At 42.2% G+C, this 21055-nt stretch overlaps 1 protein-coding gene across 2 annotated transcripts in view; it reads right to left on the reverse strand.

Moving 5' to 3' along the window:
- Positions 1-21055, reverse strand: part of phlpp2 (PH domain and leucine rich repeat protein phosphatase 2) — a 41224-nt gene that overhangs the window by 14857 nt on the left and 5312 nt on the right. For both annotated transcript variants that reach the window (XM_084356912.1, XM_084356911.1), the window contains exons 3-8: positions 17403-17536; positions 8509-8699; positions 7808-7933; positions 4222-4376; positions 2132-2278; positions 591-821 (exon numbers count right to left, since the gene is read on the reverse strand). In XM_084356912.1, coding sequence (XP_084213038.1) covers positions 591-821; positions 2132-2278; positions 4222-4376; positions 7808-7933; positions 8509-8699; positions 17403-17536 — 984 coding nt within the window. The remainder of the gene's footprint in view (positions 1-590; positions 822-2131; positions 2279-4221; positions 4377-7807; positions 7934-8508; positions 8700-17402; positions 17537-21055) is intronic.

A 21055-nucleotide genomic window follows, 5' to 3' on the forward strand; every position in this document is an offset into this window, starting at 1 on the left:
TGAATAAAGATTGCCATTGCCAACCACAACTTAGAACCCGAGGTTGAATTATTAGCTGGTAGTGGGTGGAGCAGGGGTTGCTGGTTTAATCATAGTAGAAAAATCAATAAGTCGAGCTTCCTCATCCCTTATTTACCCGCTACAGAGGTTCCCATGTGCAAGACACTTAGCCCCCAGCTGTTCCTGTGGAGCTGCTGAGAGGCACACAAATGCGTATGACTGTAGCTCTGAGCAGCTCCCAGGTGTAAGTGTAGGTGTGAAACAGGGCAGTGCACAAAAAAAAATATTTGTGCTCAGCAAACCTGGGGTCTATAAATAAATGTTTGATGAAAAGGTGAAGTTCAGACTAGTGTTTGTGTCAGGATGTTTGTTTTTCTGTCAACGGCAGGGGAAGAAATTAAATACAGAAAAACTTTATAGATGGATGGTAGCGCAGGTATTTTACCCACCTGCCTTCACATTAACTGAATGATCAAGAGTGTTTTCGAGATGGGGGCCTTTGCATTTAATATTACATATTGATTCAACAGAGACAGAAGAGAGGAAAGAGACAGTGAAGAGAGCTGTTTACCCCCTGACTGGCCTCTTACCGCAGGTCGATGTTTTTCAGGTGGCTCATTTTGGCCAGAGTACCTAACTCCAGACTCTCCACTCTGTTCCCAGCCATGGCGAGCTTGTCCACTGCACTCAATCTCTCCAGCACAGCAGGGATGTGAGAGAAGTTGTTGAAGGAAAGCCCCAGGCTGTTGAGCTGGGACAGGCCACCCAGCTCTTCAGGCAGGGAGCTGAGGTGGTTTCCGTCCAAAGACAGCGTCTGCAGGCTACAATGTGGAGAGTAGAGGACAGTCATGTTTTGCTTTCTTTTACTTCAAAAAATTGGCCTATATGTCTACTTGTAGATATATAGCCATTGTTTACTGAGCAACATCCTACATGAAGCAGGTACACAGGATGAGAGCTGCCTGATTTAGCTTCTTAATCTGATTGCACAACATACTAATTTAACTGTATACATTTCACTGACTCCATTAAAACCTCATTCCAGATTTTATGAGAACATTAATTATGTGTGAAATGGCCCAACACTTTTTTTTACAAAACAAATGAAGAAAATCAAACATAAACAACTACAAATAGGAAAACATCACATTTCAGAAAACATATGAACAAGACAGAAAACCTGATATTACAGAAAATAAATTATTCTCTTTCTTACTCCTGATTAAATATTGGTGTTAGCACTTTCAGCTGGAGAAAGGTTTAAAATAAGGGGACGTGCTGCTTTTTCTGTTTTGTCGAATCAGTTTCATTTGTATTGCTCCACATCAAAAATGACAATTTGCCTCAGGGGGCTGTATAAACTGTACAAAATACAACACTCTCTATCCTTAGCCCTTTGATTTGTATAAGGAAAAACTCCCCCCCCAGAAAACCTCTGAACTGGAAAAAATGGAAGAAACTAGGGATCAATCAATATGGTTTTGTCAGGGATAATACAATAACAATTAATAGTAATCAACAAAACAGATGGCTGATATTTGAAACAGATATACATTTGCAGTAATGAACGCAAATCTAAGTGTCAAAATTTGGAATAACCAGTGATCGAAAGTAACTACGTACAGTTTACTCAAGTACTGTACTTATGTACAACATTGAGGTACTTTACTTGTGTATTTCAATTGTTTGCTACTTGATACTTCTTCCCAACTACATTTATTTGATCATTTCAGTTACTAGTTACTTTACAGAGGAAGCTGCATCAGAGCCAAACTAGAGCATTTTTAAAGGTATTTATTTTAGCAGCTGTTAGACAGACCAACAAAAAAAAAAACTAGATATGTTTATTTGCCAATTTATTTACCAACGTGGCTTGTTTGTGACTATATCAATTGTTTTAAACTCTCATATATATGTAATGTTGTCATATCTATGTATTTACATGTGACCTAAATTGAAATCTGTGCAGGATTTCACAGTGTGGTTGGTTGTAATTGGGATTTACTTCTTGTATATGTACAATGAGTTGGCGTACTCTTAATGTTCTGCTTAATTAGGCATTTATGTACCGTGTGTAATGTACTGTATGTACAAATGTACAGCATACTGTATGTGTGTCACTTTGTCTCACCTTTGAAGGTTGCCAATCTGTACAGGGACGGTCTGGAGACTATTACAGGAGAGGTTGAGCTCAGTCAGGGTGAGGATCTCACACACACATTCAGGGAACACACCGAGACGGTTGTGACACAAGTTCAGGCTCTTCAGCTGAGAAAACCTGAAGAAAGACAGAACAAAATCAAAAACCTTTAAGAATACAACAAAAACACAAGAATCATCTTTTCTTGTTTTGCTTACAATAATTACTTTGACCCCATTAATTTGCAAAAATAGTCTGAATGGTCTGAAGTATCTGGTTGTGTCTCCATCCAGTGTCTGATGTCACTTCATAAGGATCTAGCACTGTTCCAGTACTAGAGAAAGAATACAAAAAAACATAGAGTGTATGACTTTGTTTTTATTTGTTGTTGCTTTCATATGGGTAACAGAAAATGGCTGGTCACGCACGCTGAGATGTAAGAAAGAGCAGTGAAAAAACAGGAAGATTCACTGAGACAGATGAGCACCAGCATATTTAGCTGACCTGCTACCGTGGTCCACATTTTCAGTGTACTGTCACGTCTGCAGAGCTATTTGTTGTGCCTCAGGAGAATGCAGCGGACAAGGAATGTGAATAAAAAGAAGATATATGGTACAACGATAAGCTGAGACTCAACACCATTTGTGGAAATCCAGGGTGAACACTGTGGAAATTAGATACTGCCGATTCATTCCCCACAAGTTCACTGTGGGAGTTTTGTGCTGTTATTTGTGCTTCGGCCTTGCACCATGTTATTAAGATGGCTTTGAAAGCAGCTGGAAAAAGTCAGTCAGTGGCTCGGCAGGCAGGAAAGGACAGTGTTCACATCGACAAAGTATTCACATCACCCACACTGGTAGCATAGTGTTACCAGTGTATGATGTGACTGGGTTTAGATCATCCAGTCAAATATAATCCACCGTATGTGATGAAGACAGTCTGTAATCTACTAATTATAAAATATGATGCCTGTATTTGTCTCCGCTGGCTGATATACTGTATGTGTTTGTGTACACATTTGTAATGTATCTCCCAGAGACTGGCTATGATGAATGAAATGGCGCCATGCGGTTGCAAAGCCACATCTTCCATTTTAATTGAACCTTCCTCTCATCCCCCCGGGTCCTGTGAGCGGTGGAGGTGACTGCCACGAGTCACAACACTGGTCACAATACAGCCCATTACCTTTTATCCATGCATGCTCCCTCTAAATATACAAACAAGATGAAGGGAGCACAAGATGCTTAAATTTAAATCATCTTCTTAGCAAGTAGAGAAGAAGATGAAGATGAATTCCTGTTTCCTGATTGACACGCAGGTGGAACCCACACCCCTTGTATAAGAAGTCCAATTTAGCACATTAGACACTTACATTAAGAGCATCACAAAAAATGGAAAGTGTAACACAGGAACAGCTGAGTAGCTGAAAGGTTGGTGATTATATCTGTGAAACATACTGCACTTTCACTGTAGCACTCGTCAAGAGCTCAAGAGTGCATTTTTACATTATCAGTGCAGGAAATGCAACGGTAAATACGCAGGGGCTGAAAAAAGAATCACATGTCCTGAAAAATAATTGCTGGAAAGCTCGTAATAAAGTGCAAATGAGGAACACTGGCGAGCTGTCGCCAAGCAAATTTTAGCCCTTTTCAGAGGTGCATTTCGTCACGGAAATATAACAGCAATTTAATTTGATAAGTTCTGTCTCATGTGTGAGGTCCTAAGGTCCCGCGTCACTTTTACACAATCAACCAACAAAGCCTGCATAGTATGCCTCCAAATAAAGGTTTCATAATAATAAAAAGCATAATGTTCCACCTCTAAGCTCATATCTTCCGAGCTGGGTCACTCCTCATACTTTCACTGTTAATGAACTTCTGTGTGTGGGATGGGGAGGGTATAAACACTGTAACCTACGTTATTGCCTTTACAGCCGAGTGTGAGTGTCCATTTTCAAAATCCGGGCGAAAAAAGATTCAGCCAAAGCATATTTCAGCCAAAGGGGCATGATCCCGGTCTCATGTCTCCGTCTGTTGGCAAATGTTTGTGTGTAACTATTCAGTTTAAGGATATGCGATTACCTGGGGAGGTTGAGCAGGCCGCCAGGTCCCTGCAGGCTCATGAAGTTGTGTCGCAGGTTGAGATGTGTGATATCCTGACTGTAAAAGAGATATTCAGGCACCACTTCTAGACTGTAGCAGGACAGGTCCACCAGGCTGACTGTCTGAGACACCACCTACAAAGACAACACACACACACACAAAGTTAAGAAAAGAAACGCCAAGTGCTTACAGTGAGTCATAATATTATCTGTTTGCTATGTCAGCATCACGTCTTCCATATCACAACATGTAGCTCATAGCAAAACTGAAACTTGACTGTTCGCACATCCCGTCATTCCCTGAGCTGCCTGTTGCTGCAGTGCAGACACATCGCCCCATTATATTAAGACCGTTAAACTATTTCCTTCCTTGTGATCCGAGGAGCATTACCAAACACCTCCAATACCCAACAGCACAAGCAGAACTGTTTAAGGGCGAGGTATTAAAGGTTTTTTTATGTAACTTTTTGTCACGTTCACTGACTATCTGGCCTATCATCTGATGTCTCCCAGGAAGCTATAGCAACATTGTGGGTTTAAACATTGTTGAAAATAATTGGGATAGCTCTAGTACACAACTCAACAAAATATATAACAAATGTCTTGTCATTTTTGTACATTTTAATGCGGAAATGTTACATGCCATATCTTTAGGTGAGCGGGGACAATGGACAGAGCAAGCAACTATATTGGCCTCAGATTACGCAAGCAGCCAGCTGCCTTGCCAAGACATTACTTCAGACAGACAATGCCCCAGTTTCCAGCTCAATGAAGTTCATCTTCCAGGGAAGCACAGTCGTCATTAATTAAGAGAGTAAGAGAGTAACTCCTTAATATGAGGCAGCTACAGTCAGACCATAGCAAACATGTGTAAGCCTATTTAAAACTAATGCATTCCAATACAACAGACCTGCTATAAATCCTGCCCTCGGGAGGGTTATGATGTTTGGTCTTTGTTGAAATTGTCTTAGAGATGCGTTGATGTCCTGCCTTTGTCTCAGTTAAAGTATCCCCTCAGGCCCATGGATTGAATGTGAGATGCACACTGTCCTCACAAGTAGCAGAAATTAAAGTGTGTGAGCATTCAGGAGTGTGTGACTGCATCTACATGTGTGATTTTGTGCTCGTTTTAGCATAGCTCAAACCTCTCTGTTACAGTAAAGTAACACAGCTTCGTCTCACATTTTTCTTGTACAAAATGCAGCTGCACAGACCCTCCATCATCCCTGAGATGATTGTTTACAGGCCAGTGCAGAGCTCTTCCCGTCCGGTCTGAGGACAGTCTCCTCCATTAACTACAGGGCTGCACACTGTGCAGCAACCCAGAAAATGGGACGGCTGCTCAGCAGAGCGTGACATCACGTCACTGCTTTTAGAGATGACAAACACAAAACTGCTCACATCCCGCAAAAACTACTCATCCGACTGCCACTTAAAAAAGCGCCTCCTCTTTAAAAAGAGTAATTGAGTGATGTGGGAGTGGGACGATGGACACAGATTGACAGAGAAGAATTAAAGAGAGCAAGAAAGACAAATTGAAGAGATTTGGGGGGTTTTTCCAATGATTTTCATGGTAATTATAACACATTGTGACTGTGAAACGATGTGGTTGAGGAAGACGACATGAAGAAGAGACAGCCAAATAAAACCTCGTAGCATGAATGGAAGTTCAGTGATTTTTGCCAGTTACTGGTCCTCTCAGGCCTTGATCAGTAAGTCGCCACACATTCATTCATACATGAAATCAGATCATTTCCTTTAGAGCTGAGAAACAAGGACGCTCTGCTTTTGTGTGGTTAACAAACATGTCCAACTAGCACAGCTGACCCCAGCTAAACTTATTCCATCGCTCAGCCTTCTTGGTTGCCTATTGATGTGTATCAGAGTTTAACATCCTATTAACAATCCTAAAACATGTGTATACACCACAGGTCAACAACAGACAGAGTATCTGGTTGCTTATGGAATTTCCTCAGGAATATCTTGTTCCAGTCAGGCAGCACATGACTGATTAAAATCTAACGATGCCACTGACAGGTACATTAACAAGACGGTGACGTAGTTCAGCCTCCTCTGTGCAGCGCCTGACTTTTTAAGAACTAAGCAGGGTGTTAGTTTTTATTCTGGTGTGATGGTTACTGAATAATGAGCTGCACAATAAATATTCTTCAATCATTTAATTTATCACACAGACAATTTTAGCTGATGCTTAATCAGAGCTACGTTTTTAACGCAATCACATACAATTGTTGCTAGAAGGGGGTCGTCAACGTCGTCTATGTTCTTGTGTGCTGCATCTCCACCAAATTCATAGCCAGTGTCAGAAAAAAGGGAACACATGTTGCAAAAATAAAATGCAATTAATTTCCTATAATAGCTTTTTTTTATTGCATAATTACATAAAACCATAAATAGCATATTTACACAGCAGTCATGAGCCACAGTGACTGTCATCTGGCAAACACATATTCTTGATTATAATATATTAAAATGTACATTTACATCGCATCTGTGATACACTGTATGAACTGCATATTAGTTGTAAATCTACAGCAATATGTTTCACACATTCTTACATCCTATTATTGCAAATTCTGCTGTGCTGCTCTATGATGTATCTCCACACTCCAGTGTTCAGTCCTATCCTGCAAACTCATGTTGCAGTCACACATGCACTTACTCTCTCTCTCTCTCTCTCTCTCTCTCTCTCTCTCTCTCTCCACACACTCTTAGGATTTATGCAATGTAGCATAAACACTGGCCCAAATCCACCAAAAACCTTCATCAGTCATCATCCCCAGTCTCCATAGAAACCTCTCATCTAAGTCTCAGCCTAAATACAGTGCACTAACAGGCCACTCTAACCCAGTAATCCATACCACCGTGGTAGAGAGAGATCCTGGACTTAGCATGAATCTGCAACTAATTGGATTTGCTTTTTTTTTTATCTGTTGGCTTTCTCCTTCTATGGCTAATTGTATGCTGGCTCTGCCTCAGTGGAGGCTCTCACAGAGGCTGTTCAGCTCCAGGAAGGAGCTGCTGCGGCACAATAGCCATTAATTAGGATATTAGAGACAAAGCAGGCTGAGCAGAACAGAAACAATGGATATTTCTTTGAAGAACAGCTGTGAAGACCTGGCAAGTTTCTCTGAAATACACACAGTATATAACACAAATGCAAAAATGTGTTTGGTCATTGTCCATCGACTAATCCACAGCAACTTGTACTACAATAACTTTACTGCTGAGGGCCTGAGAACTTAATAGAAGTGCCCTCTAATAGAAGTTAAAAAGATAAAGTATGTGAATAGAGGTATGGTGTTCAATCAAAGCCAGACACCTCTGAGAGTCTGCCTCTGTGGAGTAAATCAGACGTACTCAGACAGGCGCTTTCTGATTGGACGGCTCAACAGGCAGACGGCAACTGTAGTCCTAACATCTAATCTGTGATTTAAGCACGGGGCCGGGGGGACTTACTGCAAACAAACAAACTGCTGCTGAGAGAAAACACACATCTTAAGTCCTGCACGCACCCTAGCACACACTCACACACGTCTTTTGCTTACTTTTGATGCCTGCCGATGCCACCGCTGGTAGTCCGCGAGTGTGTCAAAGTTGACAAAATATGTCTGGGCCTGTGAACCGGCTGAGCTGAACATCAGACAGTGTTGCCTCCGCTTCACCTCCTCCACCTCAATGTAAAGACAGCACACAGTTACTATGAGGAAGAGCAATCACATATGATAAATAAATAATGATTGTCATTCATACTCATTACTGTAGTCACATTGGTAAAAGAAGAACTTGACTGCTCAGTCATCTCAGTTTCCTGTCTGTGGTAAACAGTAAAATCAGCTGCTGTATTGTCTTTAGTATGAAAAGATAACTTGTATAAGCTGTCTTTTTCTACAGTTTCCACTGTTGATCTGTTACTTTTGGCTAACTTTTTGAACTGTTTAGCCATTACTTCTAGCTATTTTCAACCATTTATTCATTTATCCATTTATTTTTTTTAAATTAATTTTACATTTTTCCCAGGTACCCTGAAACAACAGCACAATTACCACCTGCGATAATGGATAACACAGACTGTGTGTACACTCTTGCGTAATTTTTTCAACTATCAGCTTTATCCAGCCGTCCATCCCAGTTTTGTTGTTGTAGTGTATCCACACCCCGCCTGGAGTGTGGGATTTACCCTGGGGAAAGTGAAAGGTTAAAACCGCCATCAGGTTGTCTGACCTCTGTCTGAACACTGAACTCTCACCTTTCCTCCCACCAGGGGCAGGATGTGCATTTTCCCAGTCATGCTGTCTTTGACGGAGGCCACGATTAAACAGGTGCCGCAGAGGATGACCTGCCGCTCTGCCCACTTGTGCAGCTGTGACTTGCCCTTCCTGACGCTGAATACGCCTTTGAGCAAGGTCCGCTCCTGCTGGTCTGCATTCACTGGACGCTCTGGAGGAAAAAAAAGCCCACACAGAGAGGTTAGTGTACGTCCAGAGACATCAATCTAAGACGCAAGAACCCCCAGCCCTCCTGTGATAAACAAATTCAGCTAATTAACAGCAAATGTTCTCGGTTACACATTGAATAGAGGCTTCCAAAAAATGAAGTCACATAGATAGTCACAGGTCAGAATGATATCACCTATAGATTAGTCAGTCTCCTTCGCTCAGCACTTCCAGGAACTGATCTTCCATCAGCACTTAGGATGGACACTGCCCTATTATCTCATATACTGTACATCTGGACAGATATCACTGCACAATAATAAGTTTGATATCAGAGAAAGGGAAAGAAAGAGTATCCATTAAGCTCCATTAAAGCAAAAGTAGAGTTCTGCTATGACTAGACTCTACACAAGATACTTTGCTGGGTTTTGGGTTTTTTTATTTTCAAATGGACTTCTTATTAAGGATTTCATTTATTACTCTCTCTGGCTGTATCAGCCATCTGCGGTCATGTTTATCATGTTTTGCAAATAGATTCACAAGCGGCAGAGTACAACAGTAACTTTCTCGTTTTAATGAATGTGTACATTTTGAAAAGCGCTGTATGTCTGCAACTGCCATCTCGAAAAGAGCGGGGCCCAGAGACACCAAAGCGACATCAGACAACTAGTGGCGACTAAAGCTGACTGTTGCATCACTTCACGTTGCCTGTGTCTTGGCCAAAAAGCTGCACTTGAACACACCGCAACGACTACAGCCAACAGCAAACTGCGCGAGATGAAATACCACAACAAACATCGCACTGAGTCTTCAGTCATGTTCAGGTTTGAAATGTGATCAGTCTGAAAAAGGCAGATGTGGGCTGAGATTGGCTCTCAGGTTATAAAGCTTCTCGATTAATCTTTTGCAATTAAGGATACAAGCTCTTCTTCCTCTTAAAGTCATAAAAAATTCCTCCTCCCTCTCTTAACAGATCAGACTTGACATCAACATGCCAGTCAACCCATCAGAGGAATGTGAACCGCAGGTAAATTGTCAAGGTGTCCTCTGAATATTGTATGAATATGTATCTATTCCTCTCTCTCCCTCCTCACTCACTCTCTCTCTCTTCTGCTGCCCTAGCCTAGCAGAAGCATCAGTCACATTGATGAATGAGTCAGGGTTTTGTCACATTAAACTTCACTCTTTTCAATTAAATTATGCCAACTTGCACAGCAGGCAGCCTTAGCTGGCCAGTGCTGAAGGACACATCAGACAGTGCTGCTGTCTCTGCCAGGCTTCAAGTACACTCAGGTTAATGGCGGGTCAAATAAGCAGAGAGGAGACACTGCCTCAGCCTCTTGTCCTCTGTTGTTAAATTTTCCTCAAACCAACTTATGCTGCCTCCCACTCAGAGGCTCTCGTTGGCAATCTGCTCCCTCTCCCTCGTTCTGTCTGACTCGCTCTTTCTCTCCACCTTCCCTTTCACTTCACAAGGGCATCCAAATGAAATGAAAGGCTGCTCATGTTTTTCTTCGCCAAGGAAACTGATAATGAACAAGCCCGAGTGCTTCTGACAACAAATTGGCTAGCTGGGAGATCAATAGTAGGGGCTGATCCTTGGGCGTCCCCTCACTCAAGGAGCAAATTAGAGACACAACCCCGCACAGGGTCAGTAGTGGGTAGTATGGATCCATGTGAAAGGGGGGAGAACACCAGGAGATGAACCACAATGCTCTTTTGGTACGGACCTTAATGTGTTTGTAACACAGGAAGTTGAAAACTGTCCCACAGTAAAAGCTGGCATTGAATGTTTGCCCAGACTCTTACTCTTCGTTGATTACTCTTTAATGAGACGCTGGATTTGAATTATAATTTTGCCAATTTTATATTGCATTTAATTTAGGCAAAGCTTTTGCACGGCTGCTTTTGTTTAGAGCACATTTAACATTTGAGAGGTTTATTTAGTTTAATTAAAAAACTGTTTGAAAATGAGTTTTTATTCGTCCAAGTGAGGTATCAAAAAGTATCATTTTGATTTTGGTACCAAAACTCAGGTACGACATTGGCATTATTTGATCAGCACATGGCGAGGCTGCATGTCAATTACTAAAAGCTCTTCTCATTATTATACTTATAGTATTTGCAATAGTAGTCTACTGTCAACAATATCAACGGTTTAAAGAATACTGCTGACAGCTGAAAGAGTAAGTTGGAATAAATCAGATATAATATATTCATTAAAACAAGTAATTAAGCAAAAACACTCGCCCACTGCAGTACCCGCATCAATAAACTCATCATCACGCTCCCACTCTCTACAAACTGACACAGGTTGACAGGATTCTCTTACTGGCTTCACAGCATATCACCAGAAAACGAGCACACCGTCTCCACACTCAGCTTTGTCATGTTGTCAGAGGGCTGTATTCTTAAGAGCACCTCCTGCAGGATGCAGACACGCAGTCTGGTCGAGCTTAACAACGTTCTGAACTTCTGTATTGCAAGAAAGAATTATTTAATAACCAGAAAACCAGCGAGAAGATCACAACAACTACAGCAACACAGACTGACAACTAGAGTACACTTAGTAATAGGGCAGAAATGATTACTTGATTAATTAATGAGTCGATGGGCAGAAAATTAATTGGCATTGCTTAAAAAAGGACATGAAGACATCACCTTGGGCTGTGGTAAACTGTAGTAAACAGTGTTTTTTTTGTTATTTTCTGATACTGTGTGGACAACAACAAACAACTAATCAACTAAAAAAACATTGGCCAATAAATCGCAAAGGAGCACTAAACATTAGGAGATATCATAGAAACTAAAAACTGAACTGATTTTCAGCTTCAAATGGCAGAAGCAGAACAATCTCCAGCTTGATCTTGAAGAGGCCTTTGAAAAGTGCACATTCACAGCGTGAGCGTACAGGCTTTTTGCACGTCCATACCAATACAACCACCCGTCTGAAAATCATTGGCCTATTTACGCAAATTCACACAAGTCCCTGCCATAAAGAGCAAACGTCCAGAACAAACACCCACGATATCCCTCAAGGTCTGTGGGGCTATTAGTTTCTAGGGAAACAGGTTGTTGAGAAAATCAAAGTCCAGTCTGAGTAGGTAAACCTCTGAACTGTCTCCAGAAGCCTCCGCTCCTCGCCAGCCAAATCAATCCCATCCAACTGATGACGGGTCTCCACAGAGGTTTAGTGACATAGTCGTAGATGTTGTGCAACGCTGTTTTCTGTTGCAGGATGTTTTTATCCGCCCTATGGGAGTCTGGACTAGCAGGGCCACACAGAGGCCTCGCTGCCTCCACTCGACTAATCATCAACGTGTCAAATGGCCTCCTTGGAGACGCAGCCAAACCACAGGGATAGTGTGACAAGTGGACATCAGAGAGTTGACTGTATGACTTACTTTTCTCTACTCTGTTCATCTTAAGTGTGGCTGTATCTTTCACTCACCAACGAAATATCCCAGTACTAAGTTATTTTGCACATCCATTTCATGAGCCAGGTGCAAAGGAAAGGGACGAATAGAGCACGAGTTGCAAGCAAACTCCAGCACACTCTGTAGTGTAATCCAAATATCCAGAAGCTTCCAGAAGAATAAAAATGATTTAAAAGACCGAAACTTTCACTGTAGCTGCTAAGCTAAGAGCACTACTGCATCTAAAGCGGGTTCAACCATGCATTTAGGGTCTGAATAGCATCTTTTCTAATCAATTTGGGATCTCAGGAAGCTGTACAGACACATTTTATCTTATTTCCAGTTGTTCTTCATCTACTTTAGTTGTTTAGGTGAATGCTGCAACACTGGTTTGCTGTGAAGCTCCACAAATGTTCAGTGGTCTACGAAACTTCAACCCACTTTCCACCGACACGAGGCTGAGAGGATAATGACCCAATTTTCCTTTAAGGCTAATGGCCTCTTTGTCATCAGCGCCTTCTTCTTCTCAAGAGGACACGCCGCAACTGTCAATTGCGTCAGTTGAGAAAGATGTTTACAAGGATAAATTACTTATCTATTGTGTGTTAAACCTCGCAAACCTCTTAAAAAATCACTAAGGGCAGGTTGGTAAAAAGGTTATCAAATGAAGCACTATATTGGTATCAGTATTAAAGGTACTGGTATGAAGGATACCCGGCTCTTGTGAGTATTGAGAGAGAGTTTCCACCACTCTGACTCTAACTAAAGTATCTGTTCTCCTGGAAAAACCTCTCAAGAATAAATGAACAATGCAAAATGCTTTTATTACAAATGATTCATCACTGTAGGAGGGAGAAGGAAAATTACATTTACCTTTAAAAGCAGGTAAAGTGACAGCTCACTGTGGCAACTTTCATCTCTTTTGTGTAACAGCCTCATTCTGTAGCTCCTGATCTCGGTCCGGAGGGTGTTTATACATTTTTGAATCTGTTTTGAATCACATACTGGATGATTTCAATGCAACCGTCGAGCACTCAGCTGAACACAATACTCCCTGTATCCCAGAGCTTTTTTTGTCTTGCTCAAGATTGCATAGATTGCGTTAGCATGCAGTAGGGGGTCAGTGGAGGCGGAAGCACAGTCTGATTTGACTCAGAACAGCAAGCTCTTTTTGGCAGCAAATTCAAATTCAGCCCACCACCCAGATGCCTCCTCTTGGTGGTCCGTGTTTACCTCTATTGAAAAAAAAAACTCTTCCTTCAACTTTGTGCAAGAAAATAAATTCAGATCTGATCAAATATAGCAAGTCTGCGCTGTGCAGAACACAGACGGGAGACGCACAGCTGAAATCTGCTTTAAATACAGACGGCGGTGAAACGGACCGTTAAAATGGTGGATATTTCTGACTTGAAAACTGACCATGAGTCTACGATGATAGACGGTCCACAGGTTTAAAATGAGAAAGAGGAAATCCTCAGAGCTCCATCACAAAAACAGCATATTACAAGGAGGGGCTGGCAGGAAACCACGGAGAGCCAGCTCTCTGCAGAGCTCTGTTGCTCGGGGCAATTCTGTGGGAGCCCGGATCTGAATAGAATTAAATTTTTCTCTTAAATCTCTGACTGCTCCTCCACTTTTTGTCCCTGTGAACCAGTTCTTTCTCCCTTTATACAATAAAATGAAGAAGCAGCCTTGTGCTCGGTTATTTGCTGTGGTTTTTATGTCCCTTTATGATTATTATGACTCAGTGACAAACCACTGGCCCTCAGAGTTTTAGTTACTGGTTCATTGTCCATGTCATCACCTCTTAGGACACCCACAGTCTTCCCTTAGGTTTAATTTCCATTTCCCACTAAATCAATAACTTATTAGGTGAGTTCACACTGCTTGCAGATGACTTAATTAATCTGCTCGGACACTGACGGTGGGTCTGACGTGTGCTGTTCACGGCAGCTTCAGGCCTCTAAGCTCAGAGATGTAAGATAGAGATCACCCAGGCAGAGGTGGCTCAGGGCCCAGTGGACAAGCAGCAGAGCTTACAGCTCGGCCCTGTCTGTGCTGCAGCTGCATGGACCAACACTGGCCCTCAGGTCACTGCCGTTGTTTTCTCTAGCAGCGATTTTTTTTATTAAGTCAGCATTTAGAAATGTTTACGCCCCTGTCCATGTTTGTTTTCATCTCATCTGTGCACCACAGCGGGAGGGTCTGTGTGTGGGTGGGAAGCAGGAGGGTGGAGAAGGTTTGAGTTAAGTTTCCTTGATAAATAAGAGGATGGAGAAGTTTAACAAACTACCTGCTGCATTGTACTTTGAAACGCTTCAATGGCATGAGAGAAAATAAGGCCATAAAACCGACAAATGAACACACCTGCAAATGTGTGTATAATAAAAGCACGTCCCCTGCGTATACAGGTAGACTACTGACTCGACCCTTGGCTGGCGGCTAGCACGTATTCAGGTTAAACAATAAAGCAAATTTAGTTGCTAAGAGAAGAATTAGAAAGTATAAACTTTTGTAACAGGAATATGTTTCTTCTAAATGAAACCTATTCACCTCCATTATATTGTGGTGGTGACAGAAATCTCAGAGACAGTTATCTCAATAACTCAGCACATAAAACTAAAACTATCTGCGTGGTTAGACTCCCTTTAATCAACCTACAAGCCTCAGGTTTATCTTACGACTTCTTTCAGGTTGGTAACCAAAGATGTGGAACCTTAAAGCCGATTAAATCCAGAGCAGACACACTCAGTGCACCACATCAGGTGGTTCTGTAGCGGCTGTAGTCTTTACTGATGGACCGCAGCTTCCCTCAGCTGCTTAGTCAGATCATTACCCCTGACAACAGCTGTTAGACAAGCAAGCACCTGGGAGAAGGCTCAGAACAAGGCTGTTGTTGTGTGTTAAACGATACATCACAGCCCACCTACAGCACCACTGTGGGTGGGAATGAAAAACCAGGGTTGCCTTGTGCCAGCCAAAAATTGAGGGCTACTGGTGAAGCTGTATGACTGGGGAGCTCCTGGGAAGGGGTGGGTGAACACATTGAGATAATTCAACACTACCACAACAACCTGCAAGTAATACTCCAAAACAGTCACTTCTCACCACCTCCCCAGTTCTGAGGGCAGCAAATGGACAAATCAAGTTGTGCTCTCGGCTTTGGCGGCGCGTCAACAGTGCCTGAGTACCAGTCATGCCTGGTCTCTGGTCCTCTTTTCCCATGAGTGGACAAAAGGAGGCAGGAAGTCTCTAAGGGGCCTGGCTAGACTCTGACCAATGTGGCCTGACTACTGATAGTAGCCAAGATCCGACCAGTTCTCATGTTGGCAGAGGGGCAAACAACAGTTGAGCTTCCACTGGACAGAAAAAGCACAAGGAATGAGACTGAGGCCACAGTGAGCGAAAGATCTGACAGCTAAACAAACATCAGCTGTAGCACCGAGCAGGCATAAAGAGAAGGTTGTATGGAATACAAAACCACAACACTGCTGCTTGTACTTTTGTACTAAGAGTGGTGATCAAGAATCATAAAGCAGGGCACCATTGTATCTTACACTAGTACTGCAACAATTAGTTGATTAATTGATTAGTCTTTTTAATAAAACAAAAACAAAAACTGGTTGTTAAATGTGAGGATTTGCTGTTTTTCTCTGTCACATATGACACGAAGACGTCACTTTGGGCTCTGGGAAATTGTGATGAACATTTTTCACATCTTTTTTTTTTACATTTTATTCACTAAATAATAATTATCGTGAAAATAATTGGCAGATTAATTGGTAAGAAAGTAATCGTCTAGGACAGAAGTCTTGGATTCACAAATAACGATTCCAAACTGAGCATGAAAAAATGTCAAAAGCCGCACAATCATATCAAACAACACTGACGTTGTGTATTTCAATCACACATAAAATTTCCATCTTATTGTATTACATATGTTCTACGTTAAGTATACAATTTAATGCAAAGTATTTCTATCTTGTTGAGTCGATGTGAATTTATAAATATGCAATGCATTACTTTTATGTATAATACTTGAAAAATTGCATTGACTTAATTTCGTTATTTAATATATTCACATAGGTTCTACATGATAGAAATACTTTACATTAAATGATATACTTAATGTCGAAATTGTATGTGTGATAGAAATACATAAAGTAAATAATTTTTTCGAGTGTATGTTGTGTTTTTTTTGGCTGTCACGGTGGTGTAGTTGGTCGTTTGATTCTGCCAAAACATTTTCATGTGGACTCTGCATGCTGATGTTATATTTTTATACTTGGGCGTAGTGAATGTGCTCTTGTTGTTTCACTAGGGTAAAAAGGTAATTAAATCTGTTACTAAGTCTTCACAGAATTTTTAAAATCTCCTCATGAGGGCCTCCTCAGGCACAGAGTTTCAATATAAATCTGTTGAGATTTGTGTTTGGCTCGTATTTTTATTCAGTGTGACAGCGCTGCATTTTGAGTGCAGGGAGGGTTGTGTACTTTATGTGGGAGGAATTACATGTGAGCCCTTTAGACGCTGTGGTTTGCTCAGTCTTCCTCTTTCTCTGGCGCAGCAGCCTGTGAGCTGTTCTAGCCCCCGACATAAGGAGTTCCACTGACTCAGCAGGAACATCAGTCGGTTTATTAAGTGGAAACACATTACAGAACATCGTTCCTCATTTACCCTTAATGGCAAATCCCTTAATTGTTGCTACTGTAAGAGCATCATTAGACCAAAGCACAGACTCTAACGAGGAGAGCTAGAGACGTCTCTGGGTTTATGTGAGCTGTATTAAGACGCATGCAGGTATAAGAATTTGTCACTGGTCTCTCCAAAGAGTCACATCCATTCTGCTACTGCATTAATACATCACACTGACACACGGCCACTCAGTCACTCCAGCCCCGGGGTCATAGGAGCGCGATGACAGCATCATGTGAAGGGCAGCCCACATGGGGACCCCGCAGGATGAAGGATCGTCAATCACTTATCATGAGGCCATGATGGGTGTGTGTTTGTGCTATCCCTGGCTATATTGAATACTAGAGACATCACTCTCCCGGAGCCTCGCACAACACTTTGTCTGGAGGAAAATCCTTTGCTTAACGCACACACACTTTCACCCACACACAGGATGAAAAGAGGATGTGATAAAACATTTTTGGAACATTTGACCTGCTGCAGCCTGTTTTTAGGCCTTCAGGTCCATTTTCAGAGGAAGACACCAGGCTCCTATCATATCTTACTAAGCAGAGAGTGAAGATTGGGAATGATGGCCCCTGTGGGTCAGCACTCACCACTGTAGAAACGGATCAAACAGCTGAGGTCTGAGTTAGCTGCTTCTTGCTGCACTCGTACAGGGTCTGCGTAGCCCATAGCTGCCAGGTAGTCATACACCATCTGGAGCGGACGCTCAGTGGGATCCAGCCTCCTGCGGAACAAAAGAAAAGGAGAGGTGATGTAACAATGCCTGTCATTGGCTATAAGGGAAAGACACACACTTAAGCATTTACATCAAACTAAAGATTTCTTTATTACAGCAGACAGTTTCCAGAGTGCAAAGGTGCACACATAGAGAACAAATTATCCTCCCATGAAGACTACCAACTATGTTCAATAGGGCTTCTGGCCAAGCAGAAAGCACCACTGCCAGAGACCGAACCAGTTTCTCTAAGTGCTAAGTGCTGCTTTCAGTGTAAGGAGTTTTGTTAAGAAGAGAAAAATGTCCTGAGATTTTTGACAGACGTCAGGCCGGTCATTTGGAGTCACAAACTTACCAAACCAGTAAGTGGAAAAATAGCCAAATCCAAAAATATCACCACACTGCATCTTAGTCATCATCTAATCATCACTTTAGTCAAAGTCAGGTGACGTTCTGAGATTCACAGCAAAACAGAGTCGCAGCATTCTCCAAAACATTTTTGGTTGAACTTTAATGAGTAATAATCACAATGCATGTGCACCCTTCAGGATCTCTAACATCATCAGTGGATAGTCATTACATTTTCCTTCATGGAGGACAGAATTTCTCACTATGATTGGTGAAATGAACCAGAAACATCTTCATACCGCTCCATACCGTATTCATTTTCTCATTAAAACACAATTAAATTTGTTGAAATGTATAATTAGGGGTTTTTTATCCTTAATCTGAGGAAATCATCTTGGTCTACTACTAATCACTTTAAGGACCCTTCCCGCTGACACCTAACAGGATGCATGTCAACCCTGAAATCTGGTAGCAACCATTCTTGATACAAGCAGCCTTTAACATGAATGCTTACACTGTGGCTGTATGAAGGAGGTCTTGTAGGCACGACGGCAAGCACAACATACATGGTGACTGACAGTGAAAGTGCTTGAGATTCCAAACACTACTGACACCCCTAAGCACAAACAAATATCAGTACCCATGCCCCTGCCAAAGGCCACCTTCCCTCTGTCAGCCTTTATGATTTGCAGGATCATGTTACTTGATTTTAGACAGCTGTGGCCTCAGCACCTCAGTGCAGGATTTAGGCAGCTTCCAGCGGTCGGTATGAGAAAGATGACTGACAGTCCCTGTTGACCATCCCCACTGACGCCTACACCGAGGCACAGATATGCCTCATTTATTCAAAAATCCTACAACCTTGGGCAATGCAGCAAGAAGCTGTTAAATTTCTGTCAAATGCCACCCAATGGGTTCAGCTGTCCTCAGGGTGGAAGGTAAATTATGCAGCAAACTGTGCTGATGTGTCTCTTGATTTACTGTAGACATACCCAGTGGCTCATGTAACAGAGCTGGGTGGGGTTTAAAGAAACCTCTATAAAACAACAGTGCACCCACACAGGTGTTTTCACGTCATCTGGCTAATTATACATCTCTGGATTGTGTGGGTGACAATGTTGAATGACACTTTTTTCCCAGTTATTATTCGTTTGAGATGTTAATTCCCAGCATGTTTCCACCGAAACATAGATCTTAGTAGCAGTCTAATCAGCCAAAATAGCTGAAAATGGGCGTAGGTGTGCAAAAACTGACTCGGTTAAAAGAAGATTAGAGGAGTGTGTTTTAATTTCATCGGGGTGTATTTTACATTTTAATAGTTGGCAGGAGACGTGACGCCTCGGCAATCATAGATCATTCAGCGAGGTTTCAGTTTCGTACCACAGAGACCAAGACAAGCATAGAAGCAGAACAAAAGGAACATTCCCAACTGCGTGATCGTGTTGATTAGCTGCTCATTTTGTCCTGTATTGGCAGGTACCTCCTGTGAAAATCAATAATCAGGCCATAATAGAGAGCTAACAATTTACAATACAAATCGCAATATTTGGGGATAGACACGGTTTTCTAACTGGCTGCTATAGTAACTCTGTGCTTGATGCATGAAAACAAAGCTTAGCCACACTGCAGTCCTAAAAGTGTTCAACCGAAGGCGTTATTGCAGGTTGAAGTTTTAAACTCAAATAAATGCAAGATAACATCACCAAAGACATAGCCGGTCAGCTGTTTTCTGTTGTCAATAAATAACAGGCCTTTCACCCAGTTGCTAACCAGTGCTTTGTCAGTGGTGAGCCCACTACATCACTTATTTTCACCTGGTAAGTCTGTGTGTGTGTGTGTGTGTGTGTGTGTGTGTGTGTGTGTGTGTGTGTGTGTGTGTGAGGCATCATGACCAAATGTGGTCCTGGAGACACCTATTGTGGCAGGAACTACAGTATCATAGAAGTGATTTTGAGTGCTTTGGCAGGTGTTTGTATGTATTTTTGTCTGCACGACAGCTTCTCAACTGATGGTGTCACAGTTCATCAAAAAAGGACCCAAACGCAGACACAGAGGCAGGCTGGTTGGACAGCAAACAGCAAGTTTCAATGATGAGATGATATCCGAAGTCCACACTCCAACATCCAAAAGTCAAACAACAAGAGGTGGGCAAAGGAAAGTCCAAGGAAAAAAACTAAAGGGAATTACAAAACTGAAGACAAACAAGGAGTCATGGAGAACAAAGACACAAGAGACACAGGAGACACAGATGAACCACAGAGAGTAAAGGAAAAACACAGACTTATATACACAAGGGCGAACAAGTCACTTTACAGGTGTTCAATGATGGGCAGCCCATGAGTTCTCATCTTATAAAGTAGTAATGACTACTGTGTAGTCATGGTCAGAACGTGATCCCATTACAAAATGGTCGCTAGTTTGTTGTGTGCTCGACCAAGCTTCAGGGTTTGACTGACCTTCACGCATTCACCTGTAAATTTTTCTCCCAGACTATTTGACACTGTGTCCCGATCCTGTGCGAGGCTCTATCTGTCCTTTCAGGACCAATCACAGGGGTGTTCTTAAATTGCAATTGGCCTGGTCCCTCACCACACAGATCGTAGACACAAGCAGAGGAGATGAGATTTCTCTGCAGGGTGGCTGCCCTCACTTTACATTTCAGAGTGAGGAGCTCAGTGATTTGGGAGCCCTGTGTTATCAAGCCATTAGTTCCTCTGAGGAGCCAGCTGAGATGTCTGGGAGCCTCCCTTTGGAAGTGATCTGGGTATGACAAACTGGGAGGAAACCCCGGGCATACCCAGAACATGTCGGAGGGATTACATATCCCATCTGCCCTGGGAGCACTTAGGGATCCCCAAGGAAAAGGCTGTCGCTGGGAAAAAGAACAGCAGACTGCTGTGCTCGCCATGTTGGCACTGTGACTTCGACCAGGATAAGTGGCTCAAAAATGGATGAATGGAGGGATGGGTGCCCTCCATCAACCATAGCTGCCTTAGCAAATTTATATTAGGTGGGTGTTTGTGCGAATGAGAATGTTCCTTAAGCAGGAAAGATCCCAGACAACGTTTTCCTGTAAGCAGCACATTACTACAAGCTATAAAAAGAAAATCACTAAAAAAAGCTTCCATCCCTTCCATCATGCCCTCAGTTACAAATCCTTCTTCAGTGCTCATCTCAGTG

This window comes from Pagrus pagrus (assembly GCF_965226575.1).
Source record: "Pagrus pagrus genome assembly, chromosome: 1".
Taxonomy (NCBI): domain Eukaryota; kingdom Metazoa; phylum Chordata; class Actinopteri; order Spariformes; family Sparidae; genus Pagrus; species Pagrus pagrus.